This window comes from Opisthocomus hoazin, chromosome 8 (genome assembly GCF_030867145.1).
Source record: "Opisthocomus hoazin isolate bOpiHoa1 chromosome 8, bOpiHoa1.hap1, whole genome shotgun sequence".
Classification (NCBI taxonomy): Eukaryota; Metazoa; Chordata; class Aves; order Opisthocomiformes; family Opisthocomidae; genus Opisthocomus; species Opisthocomus hoazin.
This window is the reverse complement of record NC_134421.1, coordinates 18,787,702-18,802,767: the sequence shown is the minus strand read 5'-3', so window position 1 is coordinate 18,802,767 and position 15,066 is coordinate 18,787,702. Positions and strand designations below refer to the sequence as shown.

Genomic DNA, 15,066 nt, shown 5'->3' with positions numbered 1-15,066 from the left:
TCATGAACCAGACAGTGCTACCCTGCATGCATGAGCAATCTCCTCAAAATTCTTAGTGTGCAGAGCCCAGCAAAAGCAAATGCAGTGCAGGTAAACAAGGCAGTGAAATACACTCTGAACAGGAAACAATTTCTTGTGCTAAGCTTCCAAAGGCCTCGAAAAAATTGCAGTAGAACTTCAAATGCAAGCAACAGTAAACCATCAAAGCCATGCTGATTTACCCCCGTGGGCAGAACTTGTCCCCAGAGTAAACTAACAGATCATATTTTCTTGCCTAATGGCCAGCGTTCCTGCACAGACAAATTATTTCATCCTGAAAAAACAGGTTACCGCCATTATACACACCATTTCCAAAGCTCCATTAATTCATTTCTTGCTGACAATCAAGGTGTGGTTTGGGATCATGCAAGCACGCACAGTTCAGTTCTGTTTCTAATTCATTCCTGAAGGACTTAAAACTTTTACAAATGCAACTGAACAAAAAGCAGTTGTGCTGCTTAAACTAGGGACTAAAGCTACGATATGACTTTGAAAAAACCTGAACTTTTCCCACTGAAAGCAAAGAAGAATGGGTAGAGCAGCCTTTACTATGGAAAAGGCTGCTTTGGGGGTTGGGGTGGATCCATTACCTTTTTGTCGCTCAAGCCAGACACCTGGTCCACGTATTCCTCTTGGATCATGAAGGCAGCCAAGTTGGCAGTATAGCTGGCCAGAAAGATGACAGCGAAGAAGGCCCACACCGACACCATGATCTTGCTAGTGGTACCCTTGGGATTCTGCACTGGCACAGAGTTGTTGAACACCAGCCCCCACAGCAACCAGATAGCTTTGCCAATGGTGAAAGAGGGACCTCCTGGCTCTAGAGTGATTGAGAAACATGATCCCACAGTAAGCATCTCAGAGTAAGTGGTCTGCATTTCTATTCACATATGCATCTTGTCTTCAGAGTTAAGAGCAGTATCTATTCCTACATGTGAGATGAATGTCCACAGCTGTGGTCCCCCATGTTCATGATACCATATCTCGGCAAAGTGCAACCCTGAAAAATTATTTTTTTCAAATGTCCTCAGGCTTCCATATATATTCTGTCTCAAATATTTCTGCTGAAACCCTATACAAGGCTTTTTTTGTATCTAACCGGAGTATCTAAAAGCCCAAACATTCCATTTCGATTCAAGTCTTGTCACCAAAAATAGTTTGCTCAGAAAATTTCTATCCTCATTTCTAACTATTCAACAGTGATGTTGTCCCTGAACTCCAAGCATACAATCGTGCAGAACATGGCCTTCACTGTACTTTGCAAGGAAGAGCACCATCTGAAATAACAGGGCTCTACAAATACCTCTGCAAAAGGGTTTCATTACCTAGTCTGTTGAAGACACACAAGCCAGAGAAGAACACAGCTCCCTCTCCCCATGTTCTGTGTCTTAGGAACAAAACAGCAGCATATACTCTGGTCTATATCAGGAAAACCAGACAGCTCTGCCCCAGACAGTCCAGGAGCAGATCCATGTCTTTTTAAAGCTGCTATTTTCCCCTTCTTCACTTCTCAGCATAGAAGCTTACTCATACCCCAAAAGCCATATGTGCTTATGAAGCACTAGGCCTGAAAACTTGTGCAATCCTGCCTGTCTCCCAGCAGTCTCATATCGCTGGCATATGCTAGTTCCATTAGTGGGAACCCAAACCAAAATTTGCTAAACTTGAGGAACAAGAGGAGCTGTCAGGGAGACTGCAGATGCAATTACTCCAAGGATCCTGCTTCAGACACCTTGAAGACCCTCTTAGGATTACAGCCCTCTGGCACAGTTCAAGGGTCTGTCACTTTTCCAATGGTGCCAACCTGGCTGTACAGCCTTTTGGGTTATCATCCTCTGTTTTATCTCCTCCCTTGGGTAGGCTGACTGATGCCTAGTGCTGCTGCCTGTGGTTAAGGTTGGCTCTAGCAGAGGAACAAAAGGGAAGAAAGTTTTGACACTCCTCTCCAAACCCCTAAGCAGGGAATTGCATAGATCATCTGAAAACACTAACGATGTCACTCCAAATACAACTGAAAGGTGCAAGGGGCTCATTTTGCACCCTAGGAACTGCATGCCAAGTTCAAAGCAGAATCATCATCTGGCAAAACTGGAGCCTCTAGATGCCAAGGACACAAAGTTGCTGTAAGAAACATGGTTTGGCAGTCTTTTTTACGTGCTAGAATGGCAGTTTATATCCCTCTCCACCCAATGTGCCCTAAGACACACAAGTGCAAGGCCTGCAAATTATCCGTGGGAACTGTAAGGAGTAAGGAAATACTGAGAAGTTCCCTCCTAAAGCCTTCCTCTCTCCACGGATCACCCCATGTGCTTTCGCAGCTACTTTGTCAGCCACAAACCAAGACAGCAATGGGAGCTCCAATGCAAACCAGGGACCCAGAATGCTTCTGAGCTCTCCAGCTTTGAGTGCCCCAACAACAACCCAACATCATTTAGGGGCTAGATCAGGGCATGCCCACCTGACCCTGGAGAGAAATCTCAGTGTCTGTAAAGAGAAAATGCAAGTGTGGGAGGCAGGGTCTACTATCGTAGACTAGTTCAAGTGCAGCCAAAGTAACATTAGCCAGAGCATTTATTACCAAACAAGCATTGCAGTCTCTGCATCAGATTTCTACATTTTCATGTTATATCTGTCAGGGATAACATCTGCCTGATCATGCAGTACTGTTCATAATTACTCCAAAACATTGACACTTGCAAGTTCAGCTAACTTAATAACTGCACAACTGCACACCTGCACTAAGAACTGCTTCCAGTTCCACATCTGTATTAATATCTCTCAAGAGACTCACAGGTTTAGCAACATTTACTTGTGTTCACAGATCCATGTGGTTACGATCAGTTGCCACAGAGGCCCTCCACAGCTCCACGTTAAGAGAGTTCTCCACTTCCTCATAGATGTGGTTCTGCCTGCATACTCATTAACGCTTTTTTTTTTACTCATCTCTAATTTTGTGGCATAAATTCACCCAAAGCTCTAGACTGGGGAGCAAATAAGTCTATTTTCCAGTAAGTGTCACTCTCCCACTACTCTGAATGGACCAATAAACCCAGAAAGGTTTGAAGAGCTGATTCATCAGGGGGTGAAGATATAGAGACAACAGAAGGCTCAACTTGCTAATTGTCTTCATGCCAATAAAGCAAAAAAGGCTGTCTCTTAGGCTGTCTGTCCATCCTCTCTTTAACTTATTGGGCTGTGTCCTGAAGATCAGAACCACAAAGATGGGTCACTCACTTGTTCCCGTCTTTCCTGCTGGCCTTGCAAGAGCCACTCCCAGGAAAATGAGCTTCCCACTTTCTCAGTTGTCCTTAGCAAGTCAGAGACCCAAGCAGCAGAGCGGCAGGCGCAGGTGACAGATGTGGTGTGTGAAGGACATAGCACTATGCTGGGAGGCCGGCAAAGCGGCTTGCTCTCTGGAGAGACATAGCACTGAAGGATGGATTGACAGCACTGGGCCCTCTGATTGCTTCAGGGAGTGCAGCACTGCAGGCACTGCCAGCACAGGCTACCAGGACCCATTTTGTCTCAATGAGAAACGAGTTGGAGCTGGTGCGTGCTTTAGAGATGAAAGGCAACACAGCTCCATCTCCTGAGCCAAGCAAATTATCCATTATATGCATCTGGTCTCTTGAGAGCCTTTTTCCTGCCTCCATCCCTGCCCTCTTTAGTCTGAATGCAGCGCTCAGAGTGGGCTTGATCTGTATCACGTTCAAGGCAAAGGAAACATCCTGACAAAAGAGCTGGGATTGGAAGTGAGAGAGGATCATGGCAAGGAGGGGCTCCCCTTACCTCTGCCATCAGCAAGGCACCGATTATAGCCCACAGGGCTGAAGTACTCAAAAACGAAGACAGCCACCGCAGAGATAATAAGCAGCATCACAAACATCATCACCCATACGTCAGCACTGAAAGGCTCTGGAGAGGAAAAGAAAACCATGGTGAAAGACCTGATATACCACCTCACCCCTCCCTCACCTCCTTTGCTCTCCAGAGCACCCCTGTGAGGGTGTGGGGTAAACTGGGATGGGGAAAAACAGAAGTTACAACAAAGCCTTTGATCTGAGTCTGAAAAACTTCTTGAACTGGGAGAAGTGTAGTTTCTGTCTCTGTAATGACTGCATTCCTTCTTACTGTTACATCTGTGACACATGGCTCCATCTGGAACCACATGCAGCCACGGCGGAACGCATTGATAAAATAAAATGCATTGATAAAAGATTGTTCCCAGGAAGTCCTCCAGCACCATCTGGAGAGAGTGTGGAAAATCAAGCTGAACTGGCAGAGTTTCAGACAAGCATCCAACTTTCAAGATGCTCTTGAGCCAAAGGGCATCTCCAAATTTCTGAGGTTCAACCATAATGACAGTAGTTTTTTCAGCTATTCCGTTCCTGTAGCAATGGGAACACTGGCTTATTGTAGATATGTTAATGTTCATTTGTAGTTTATTTTTATATACCTGTCCCATAGGTACTTCCAAAAAGGGACTTTCAGGCTAAGAATGACAAGCAACCTTCACCTAATTTTTGATGAACACTGGGTGAAGTTTTAATTTTAGCTTAAAACGATACCTAAGAAGGCAGAAGGTGAGACAGTTCCATTGCTACGTGACACCATGACACTGATTCCTGTCTCAATGAAGGGCACAGAGAAATCCACCACTTCTGAACGCTCCTCATTAATGGTGAGGGATCCCACAGCCATATAGGCCCGCTTGGTGACGACCTGGAGGAAGGAAAGGAAGAGATCACACACAGAATCAAGGCACCTCTCAAGCACCACAGCCAAGCCCCTTCTTACCTTCCTGCCTTTCCACGCATTCCTTTTACTCCTGTAATCCCATTCCCTGTATTGTTTCTCTCATCTCTCCTTTCTAATCTTTCATCAGGACACCTTCTTCTTTCAGGAAATCTATAGACATTAATCTTCCCCTCAAAGCTAGTATGTGTATAAAAAATAAATCCGCAGAGGTCTTAGGATAAACACATCATCTGCTGAGAAGACGTCTTATCTCATTTTTCTGTCCTTGCTTTCTCCTCCCTCTAACACTGCAAAGTCTTATTTTATTCCTTATGCATCTTATATATGATCTAAGTGTAATCTAGGCTGCAGCCTCCTTGGTGCACAGATATAACCCTCTTTCTTTGACTGTCAAGGCCAAATTCGCGACACTATGTAGAATAATAATTAATCATCGAGAATGAAAGTTAGTCATGGTCAGAGTGTCAGAGCAGATTAATTCATCCAGTGCCCAGAAAGAATCCAGGCCAGTCATTTCTATAGAGTCACTTCTGTCCCTGCCCTGGAAGGGAACCCAGTGATGATGGCAGACCAAATCTGACCCATGTCACCCAGCCCAAGGATGAAGCCCACCATACTCTCCCTTTGCTGCTGACCTCTCCAATCATTCCATTCCACGTCCCATTGATCTTTTTCCCATGCTTGCCATTAGTCACCAAGTAGAGGTCATAGGTGAACTTGACAGACTTCGAGATTTTCTTGAGGATGTCAATGCAGAACCCCTTGCAACATTTCTTCATGTAGTCTGGCTCCTCATCGGTTTTGTTCCTGAACCATCACAACAATAATGGGTTAAAAGACCTGGGAAAACTCCCTTAGTACCCTTCTGTTGTCAGTATGTACTCCCCCTCCCACAATATAATGTGGAGAATTTCACTTGTGCTACCTGTGCTGGAGGGTGAAGGGACACACTACAATGATTATCCCAAAGGGATTAGTCATGAACGGACATAGGCCAGGCTGGGCAAGAAGAGGTGACTTTTCTAAAAAGGATTAACCAGGGTGTGATGGTATTGGTCCAACAGATTGTCTACATTTTGCTGAGAGGGGAGAGCCCAACAGGAGGAGAAAAACCCAGTGGTGCATACTCAGTCACTATGCGTTTTTGGCAAGGGACCGTGTTCCTCATGCAGGTGCCACTTAGGGGGTCCACATTCTCCACAATGACGAATGGTGCCTCTTCCAAGGTCACAATACTCAGGTGATCATCCTCGCGTTCCTCAGAGTCAGGATACAGCTCAAAGCGTGGCCACACGTAATACTTCATCTGTAACTTTTTTTCCTTCCATTTCCCTACCTGTGGAGACACAAACCACAGAAGATAACCTTCTAGCTGCCCCATCCCTCTTCATCAGGCACAGCTCCTGCAGGCCTGGGCAGAAGGACCACTCTCGAGTACCCAAGCTCACAGTTTATGTAAGATGAGGACATTTCTGGGGAGAAGTCTCCGAGTAAGTGGATTCATACCAGGGGGAAGTGGAGAACAAGAAAGATATCTGGGTTGGCTCATCTCTGCAATGGTCTCACCCTTTGGGAGAGTGAGTGGATGACCAGGGGGATGCCATCACCATGGTCAAACAGACATGACGTCTTTCAACTTTCTCATCCAAACAACATGAACAGAGCTTGTTGTCTCCGGAAACGTAGACTTCAGCCTACTAGCCACAATAAAAAATGGGGGGAGTTCCTGCTTAAAATAGAGGAAAAATATATACAAATGTTGAAACAAATGTGATTTTGATACAGAGAAATTTAAATACTTCACTTGAAAAAGTCAAAACAAAACTTCTTTATTTTTTCAAAATTTTGTCTTCATTTATTTTTAGTGAAATTCATCAAACAGAATAATTTTAGCCAAACTTGATTTTGTTCAGAAATAACTCCTTTTTCTGGAAAAAGGTTGCCCATTCCTAGTCAGGACTGAGTTCTTCCAAGAGACAGGCAACTGAAGAGGAAGTTATTCTGCATTTTCAGGACGGTTCTTCTCCTTTCAGGAGAAGAAAGAACATAGACAGAGATGCCTGTTAAGAGCAGTTCTTGCTATCTCCTGCTAGGGCCTTATGGAAATACCTGCTCTTGTCCTTTCACAATGACTTGGTTACATACCTTAGCTGGAAACAAGGAATTGCTCTGTGTTTCTGACATATGAAAAGTAAAATCCAAGAGCACCTATGATTTTTTAATCTTGCCATTTTTCTGTAAGGATATATTGCAATTTTACATCTTTTCATTTTCCATTTCTTAAGCAAACAGAAATCATATCTTCAGCGGCCAGAAAAGGGGGATGAGACTCAGTTGCCTTATACCTACGGCCACAAGTTATAGTTGTTTGGAAGCCACTGCAGCCCCTGAAGGGAAAATACATGTAGCACACCCACTGCCCATGGTAGACCACTCCTTGCAAAAAATCCAGGAAAAAAAAAAACCTGAACATCAACTATGCTTTGAACTATCAAAGTCTTGCCTTTGTTCTCAATATCCCCCCATCACAGTCGACACTAATTAGCACCTTGGCTGGCAGCTGAAGCTGAGAGGGCAGGAACCTAACTGGGCTTTAGAAAGAACTTTCCTGCACAATCCTCAAAATGCTCCTCAAAGAAAGCCCTCCAGGCCAAAGCTGAAGCATGTTGACTTGATGGCAGAAGCAGTGTGGGTGTGTGGGAAGCTTGCACGACTGCTTTTATTGGTGTACCTGCTTGGTGGGTAAACAGAAAAGCTTCATTCCACTGCAATCCAACACCCCTCCCACCACCCCCAAATTTCAGTCATTTATTTATTTAAATGACCGGACGGGAGGGAGAAGCACTTATTAGAGGCTCATTAAGTGTCAGCGGTTATTCTGTGAAACTCAAAGACCAGCTGGGGTTTGGCATTTCAGAGCAGCTAGAATTCACATAAAATACTTGTCACCTTCAAAACAAACAAACAAATGCTTCATCTGGCCATGAAAGAAAAATACACTCTAGGGGTTTGTGGAGGGAGAAGAAAGGCAGAAGAAATCACCCAGAGACAAGAGCCTCCCCATCTATCCCTGCAGTGTGAACACAGCATCCCAGTGAGGGCCAGGTTTTGTAAGAAGGGGGTGAAGTGGCCAGGCACCGGATCTTAGCTTCCCAAGGGCCCCTACAACAAGCAGTTGGCACAAAATGCCAAGGAGAGTCTGCCCCTAATGTTCCCTCCATTCATGGAATCATACTGCTTGGACCAGCAAGTAGGGTGCACAGCTATTTTTCTTCTTTTTCTCTCTGTTTTCTTTTTGTGGGTTTTTTTTTTTTGTTTGTGGTTTTTTTTTTGTTGTTGTTACTTAAGTGGACAGGGAAGAGCTGTTTCAATTTTTAAATACACTTAGAGCAGCAGGTGAAAGCTGGCAGACTGGGAGCCCCAGGAACTGGTGGCTCCTCTTGTCCGCAAAAGACATGTAGTGCTGTCTAGGGCAGCAGATGGTCTGTACCTGGATGTGGAGAGTGCATTTCTGAGCGAATAAAGAGCATATACTCACATGCTCACCCAGAGTCTGCTTAGCCCTGGACTTCCCACTCATTGACCAAGCAGGTCAATTTATCATCATCTGAGACAGAGATTTCTGGAGTGTAACTTTAGCCCTCAGGTAACTGAGTTCAAATCCCCAAAACCGTTCAGTGAAGCCACCAGACGAGCAGAATAACTGCACATATGGGGCTCAGTAGGGACCAGTGATTAAGATGCTGCACAGAACAGCCCAGACTTCAGCTCAGTACCATTAACTTATCATAGATATAAGTGGTTGATGAAAGAGACATCTTGCAGTACCTCAGCAGCACTTAGATATCACAGTAATAGGCATGATATAAACCCCTAAGTGATAAATTAGATCAGATAGGCAAACCCAACTCGTAATTACCCAGAAGTTCTCTGGGACAGAAAGGCGAGTTCATAAGGCTGTGTGCCAGGCATGTTTCACAGTGTTGTACTACACGGATAACATTATGAAATTAGGGTAACAATGACAGTCTTGCCACAGCCTCCTGCATGCTGAAGCACCTAACCTGTAAATAGAGTAGTACGTGTCCTTTCCTTATTATCCAAATAAAAACATTGTAAATAATCCAAAAAGGGAGCAAAACAGGATGTAAGGGAATGTTCTGACCTAAATTTTCAAATTACCTATGGAGTTTCTCAAGAATACACAGCAATATGATATTTGATTGCTAAACTGAACAATCAGGCAAGCCGTATATCTGCATATATGTGCAGATACAAACAAGGAAAGCCAGAAAAGCTTTGTGAATTAAGAGGGGGCAGACTTCTTTACATGCTTATGCGTGCAAGGGTCAAATGTGCATGCGTGTAGTTTAAGAAGAGCGGGTTTAAGCAAAATGTGGGCAAGGACAGTAAAGGATAATAAGAATCACCGCATGTGCAGAGGATGGACACCATGCGAGAGAAAGAAAATACAAATGTGCATCATATGCTACATAACCTGCCATGAGAGGGAAGGAGTAATTCACTGTGGGGACAGAGGTTACCCACAACAGAATTAAATGTCACAGATTTGTCCAGGTAATGATGCCTACTCTTAAAGAATATAACCTGCCAAGCTGTGCGGAGCAGAGCAAGGCACTGCTGAAGTCTCAGGGTATTTGGTATTAACAGCTTGTGAACGGTTATTACTTAGGTTTTGCTCGGTGCTTGCTTCAGCAAAAAGTGGAAAAATAAACCATTCCAGGCATCCAACATATTTGTCACCCCGCAGTTTCAAGACCCACTGGGCGTTCTCCGATCAGAGTCTAGTCATCCAAACTCCCACTAGGAGCCCTAGAGGGTCACAGCATCAGCAAAAGTAAGGATGCTAGAGATCTTTAAAGCCGCCTTTCTAATCATATTGTCCAATCCCTAAGTATGTTCCTGTATGCCAGGACAGGGCTCATAAAAGCCAGGATTTTGCCTTAACTTGCCCTTGCTCTGTCTGTACCTCATCTGATCTTATGAAGAAAGAAAAGTCAGTTTGGTTTGGGAATGAATTAGGAGATGTTGAGGGAGGGGAGCAGCTAACTTTTACCTTAAATGTAAGATCCTACTTTGGATAACAAGCTGTTGGAAGTAGAAGTCCAATACATTTGCAGAGAAAGGGAGAACTATTGTAGAACAAAAAGTCAATTGTATATGCTATTGGTTTGCCTAAGTATATAAGCTATCCCATGCAGACAAAAGGTAAGATTGCCTACGCAAGGGAAAAATAAGTAGGAGCCCTCTGAAAGCCTTCCAGCAGGCTGGCAAATTGCCTTAACCATGGTATAATGCAGCCAGAATAAACATGCTCTGCAGTATGTTAATGTGCATCTTTAATGAAAGGTGTCTCATATTAGTTCCCTGAAACTAATTCTTGGCAGAGGCTTTTCCCTCCTCCTAAGGGAAGCTAAGGCTTGTAACAGCCATTTGTGGCAGATGTTTGTCTAACCTGTCCTTACACTCACAGAGAGCCCATGGTCTCCGTGGGCAGTCTATTCCAGCGCTTAACTATCCTTCCCATTAAAAAGGGTTTTTTTCCTGATGTCTAACCTAAATCTTCTTGCTGCAATTCATACCATAAGAGTATATTCCCTTGTCTACATGTGCTCCTTTCAGTGTTATCAGGTCATTGAGATATTTATAACACAGATGAGTTGGTAGCCTCATCCAGTGGATATCTTATACGCTACATTGACAAAAGCAACGACCTGTTCAAATGACCAGCACCCAGTCTCACCATTTACAAAATCCTTATGCAGATGGGTAGTATGGACAAGTATAAGCTACCTCCATGAACTTCCAAAATTGTCTGTTCCAGCCAGGGCAGAAGCCAATCTCTGAGCTCTTCCTCGTATGCCAAGGAAGGACTTCAAAACACAAGAGCATCTGGGGAAACCTCTAACTAATGTCAATAGTTGGAAAAACAAAACCTCCTAGAAATTTGTCTTTCACAGACTAGGCAGCAGATACATTTCTGGATAAAAACAGAAATGTTCAGATACATTTCTTAAGCAAGATGCTCAGAGGCATTGCATTCATAGTTGGGGTGAATGTTCAGGGGAAATCCTGAACCTTCAGGTGCTTGTTTTTCAACAGGTCGCAGGAGAACTATGTCTGGGCAGAGTCTTTTGATAGTTTTTCTCTCATTTAGGCTCCCATTTGCACCATGCCTTGCACCACTCTATTCATTTAAAACCTCCTCTCACTTCCTGCCACTCCTGGTATAGAAGAAATACAAAAGGCAATAAAGGAATCTGGTTTCATTTGCAGAATAAAAGGAAGACCATTCCAAATTCACTCGGGACTTGAACTGCTTTCCGCATTTCCCCAGAAGTTCAATGTTTCTTCCCTTATTTATTTTTAGGTTTTGGGTTTTTTTCCCCAGGAGCTGAGAGGCTTGTTCATTCCAGTGGGGAAGAACTAAGGCAACAATACAGAGCATGGATTAGGATACAGAAATTCCCTATTCCACCAAGGACCTCTAGAATCTCATCTGCACCCTTGTACCTCCACTCCACATTGTGTAAAATGGAGATAATTGTATGATTTCACCTCTGGGGTGCACTGGGTAGACAAACACAGAAAAGGCCATAAGGCTTACAAATAGTATGGAAATGAGGAAACTTACACATGTGTCTAGAGCTAGATGAGTGAACCTACACAGCATGTATCTGTGAATGGTGTAAATGTGAAAACTTCCTGTCTTTTATCTTTGCTGTCAGACAGTCAACTGGAAAAAAAGCTTATGCAACTTTTACACCTGATTTTAATACATGGAAAAGGGATGATCAAATATACAATAGGTAAAGATAGGATGTTGGACAGCGAGCAGAAAATAGCAGTGTTATTGGTAATATGGCTGATGGAAAAGCGTACCTAACCCCTCTGGGAAGCAGGGAGAGTCCAGGAAGAAATCAGAGTCTTGTCAGTACAGTAGGTACAGATCCTGAATGAGGACATGGGAAAACCAGAGCAACTGGGCAGGACCTGAAAAGGGCTACTGCAGGAATAATAGAAACACCATAGAAATAGCCATTGTAATGGGGACACTGCCAACAGAAGTATGCACTGCTCAGGATACATAAAAGTAAAGGTAAAGCAGAGGGATGTTGTTGTAACCTTAATGCTGCAGTACACCATGAAGACATAAATCATGCATAAGTAAAGTGAAATCATTTGGGATTGAGATAGTTTTAGGAAGGCTGGTGCAAGATATTCCACCAGGACTGAACTACAGAGATGTACTGTAGCTCCGCAGGCTTGGCTTTCAGTCTGGATAGAGATGTCGTTGTTGTTATTAAAGAGAAATTGTATCAGGAATTAAGTCATTATGGGAGACTTTCGCTTCATAGAGATAACGTGGAGAACAAATGCAAATTTTAACAGCAGCACCCTGATGTCTTTTTTGCTGGATCTGATCGTTGACACATTTCTTCACCCCAGAATTACTAAACAGGTAATAGGTCGTGCTGTTTTAGACTCAGTTTGGGCAAAGCAGTGAGGAACCTTACAGAAAAGCTAGTTATCAGAAATAACCTTGGATTGAGCAATTAGGGGAAAAGGGAGCCTGCCTTAAAGGAGGAGATTAAAAAGCTTGTTTAACCTAAATAAATGAAAACCAAGAGGGGATATGACTTCTCTGTATAAATAAAGGGGAGACAGATACACAACAGAGGAAGAAAAGGGTTTTTTAAAGTAGAAAAACAATGTTGGTACAAGAACAACTGGTTGCGAAGAAATTTGCCTTGAAAATAAGATGGATTTTAACCATCAGAGGAGGGAAGTTCTGGAACAGCTGCTCAAAAGGAGCTGTGATAACAAGTAAAATGGGGTAAAGAAGCAGCACAACTGGTTTGCATAGGGCTGTACGACCTTGCTGCCTAGAGCAGTAGGGATGGGATCAGATGAGCCTTTCTAGTCAGTGGCCTTAAATAAGCACAAGCAAGAGGAGGAGTTCTTCTGCTGAAAACCTTTTCTCCTTAACTTTTCAGCCTGCAGATGCCAAAATTGAGTCTTAAGCATTATATGTCTGTCCCCCAGCTAACCCACATGAACACAAACACTCTTATTGGTATCTCCTAGGCTCATACTTCCCTCATTCAGCAGAAAAGCCTTCTTCGGTGCCCTGAGAATAGACCATTCCTCTTAGCCTTCAGCCAAGCTGGTTAAGTTATGACTCTCACACTTACAGTGCTGACATCACAGCCATTACCAAATGTGTAATTCCTGTGATGCTACAGGTCTGTATCCTCACATAGGCTGGTCTATAGCAGGTGGAGAAGAGATGCCACGGAGAGCAAAAATCTCCTGTTTACAGACACTTCAGGTGATTAATTAGCCACATCAGCCAAAGCAGACAAGAAATGGTTGTGAATGCTCCACATGCAAAATTAATTAACACAGAAACAACACTTCTTCCTGAACCTCAAGTTCACCTTCCACAACCACCTGGGGAAGGCTGCTTTCCTCACTGCACCTGCAGAAGCAGGAATTGCTTCTAATAGCCCTTCAATTAAACACATAGGCTGCAGGAGATGGTGGAATTTTCTTCCTTCTATATTTATACAGCACCTAACATATGCCAGAAAGAGACTCGGTTTAGAATACAGACAGGGTGAAGTACTTGCTCTTGCTTTACAACTCATTCTGGGAATAAAAGCTCTTTGCAGAAACAGTTCTCCAGCTCAGAGAGATCTGGCATTTACACAGGTCTTGCCATTTTTGCTGAAACATTTCTTTCCTGGTGCATTTATATGCTTTTTGCAGTTGCTGAGGTCCTGTCCCCTGCCATGATTAGCCTGAGAAGTTTAATGAGGTATACTTTGAGCGCTTCTGACTTCTGCAAAGTCAGTGAACTAGGGAGCTCCACTGGTGTCACAGAAAGGTCAGAGCTGCAAGAATGACAAAGCGTTTGTCTTGGTAAACTTTTCCTCCAAACCAGAAAGTACCAAGAGATCACTACACGCACAAAACCAGCCAGGATCACCTGATAGCTCCCTCTGGGAGGTGGTATTGTTCTTGGTGGTACTGTTAACTTGGTAGCCCAGGAAATGGTTCATCCAGGCAAGGCTGGCTCATGCAGGAGCAGCATGGTTTCCAGGGGGACATATTTGTTCAAGGTCCTCAGTGCTACCCGATATACACATAACCCTGATTTATGGAAATGCAGACTGCAATCAGCACAAGCATAATTAGGAGATTTGAGGGGAGAGGTTATAGGAAGCTGTTAATGGTAGTGTGGGCTGTGATCTGAGTAAGCTGGAGGATGTAACTCAGCAAAACCATAGCTTCTAGGGGGCAAATCAGGTGTTGGGATTCTGGAAGAAGAATTAGAAAAAAAAAATGTATCTTAACAAACACTGCAGACTGACTACACCACCCGATATAACCCACCTCCATCTAACAGGCAGTGACAGCGCCTAACCCAGGCTCTTCAATAACGTTGCACCCTTAGAGCCATCATGCTCCTCTGAAATGAGTCTGTGAGGAGAGGGGAGCTTAATACAATGTCCTAAACTCCAGAAACATCAGTCTATTCTGATTCTGGTCTGGGAAATAAAATCTAAAGCCAGGGAGTTTATACTGCCCCTATCTTTGCTCATCTAAGGTGAAAGAAATTTTCACTTTGAGCATCTCTACTGCTCTCCTCTGCAGGTGAGTGTCTGCATCCAGTACGTGTCCATGCGTGTAATGGCCTGTCTAATGATTTTTCCCCTTGGTTTTCCATGTTGAGTGCTGGGCTTGGGTTTGCATTTTGCTGAGCTTTCATTTGTTTCACTCTGACTTTTTTCCCCCCCTAAAACATGTTACCCAGAGGGAGGGATGGGCTTGCCAATTGACACTGTAGTCTAGGAGATGGTTTAGAGACTCAGCTGGTAAGTGGGTCCTTTACAGTGGTGTACAAAACCCTGACACTGTTCCCCTGTGCAGTGACACCTACTCTTTACACAGAGCGAGTATCTCTCCCAACATCTCTTGGGACCTGAGGCTGAAGGAATGTTTAAAAATGCAGACCCAGAGGAGGGCCAAAAACATTTCCATGTGCTGAGAAAAGCCAAATGTTGAAGCAGGCCACAGCAGGGTGAGGAAAGGAGGCAACATGAAGAGAGAGGGGGTGGGCTGCCTAAACCTTGCTCATTTCTGAGCTGTGCAAGCAAGACCAAAGGAGCCACTTCGAGAAGCATCTCTGGGAATATCCTTTAACTTTCAATGAGGGGTGTCACAGCAGGTGAAACACCTCCC

General features: G+C 43.9%; 1 protein-coding gene across 4 annotated transcripts in view; it reads right to left on the bottom strand.

The window, feature by feature from the left end:
* Window positions 1-15,066, bottom strand: part of GRIN2B (glutamate ionotropic receptor NMDA type subunit 2B) — a 211,213-nt gene that overhangs the window by 25,468 nt on the left and 170,679 nt on the right. For all 4 annotated transcript variants that reach the window (XM_075428941.1, XM_075428942.1, XM_075428943.1 and 1 more), the window contains 5 exons: window positions 5,925-6,133; window positions 5,433-5,604; window positions 4,608-4,761; window positions 3,829-3,954; window positions 630-859 (listed from right to left, as the gene is read on the bottom strand). In XM_075428941.1, the coding sequence (XP_075285056.1) occupies window positions 630-859; window positions 3,829-3,954; window positions 4,608-4,761; window positions 5,433-5,604; window positions 5,925-6,133 (891 nt within the window). The remainder of the gene's footprint in view (window positions 1-629; window positions 860-3,828; window positions 3,955-4,607; window positions 4,762-5,432; window positions 5,605-5,924; window positions 6,134-15,066) is intronic.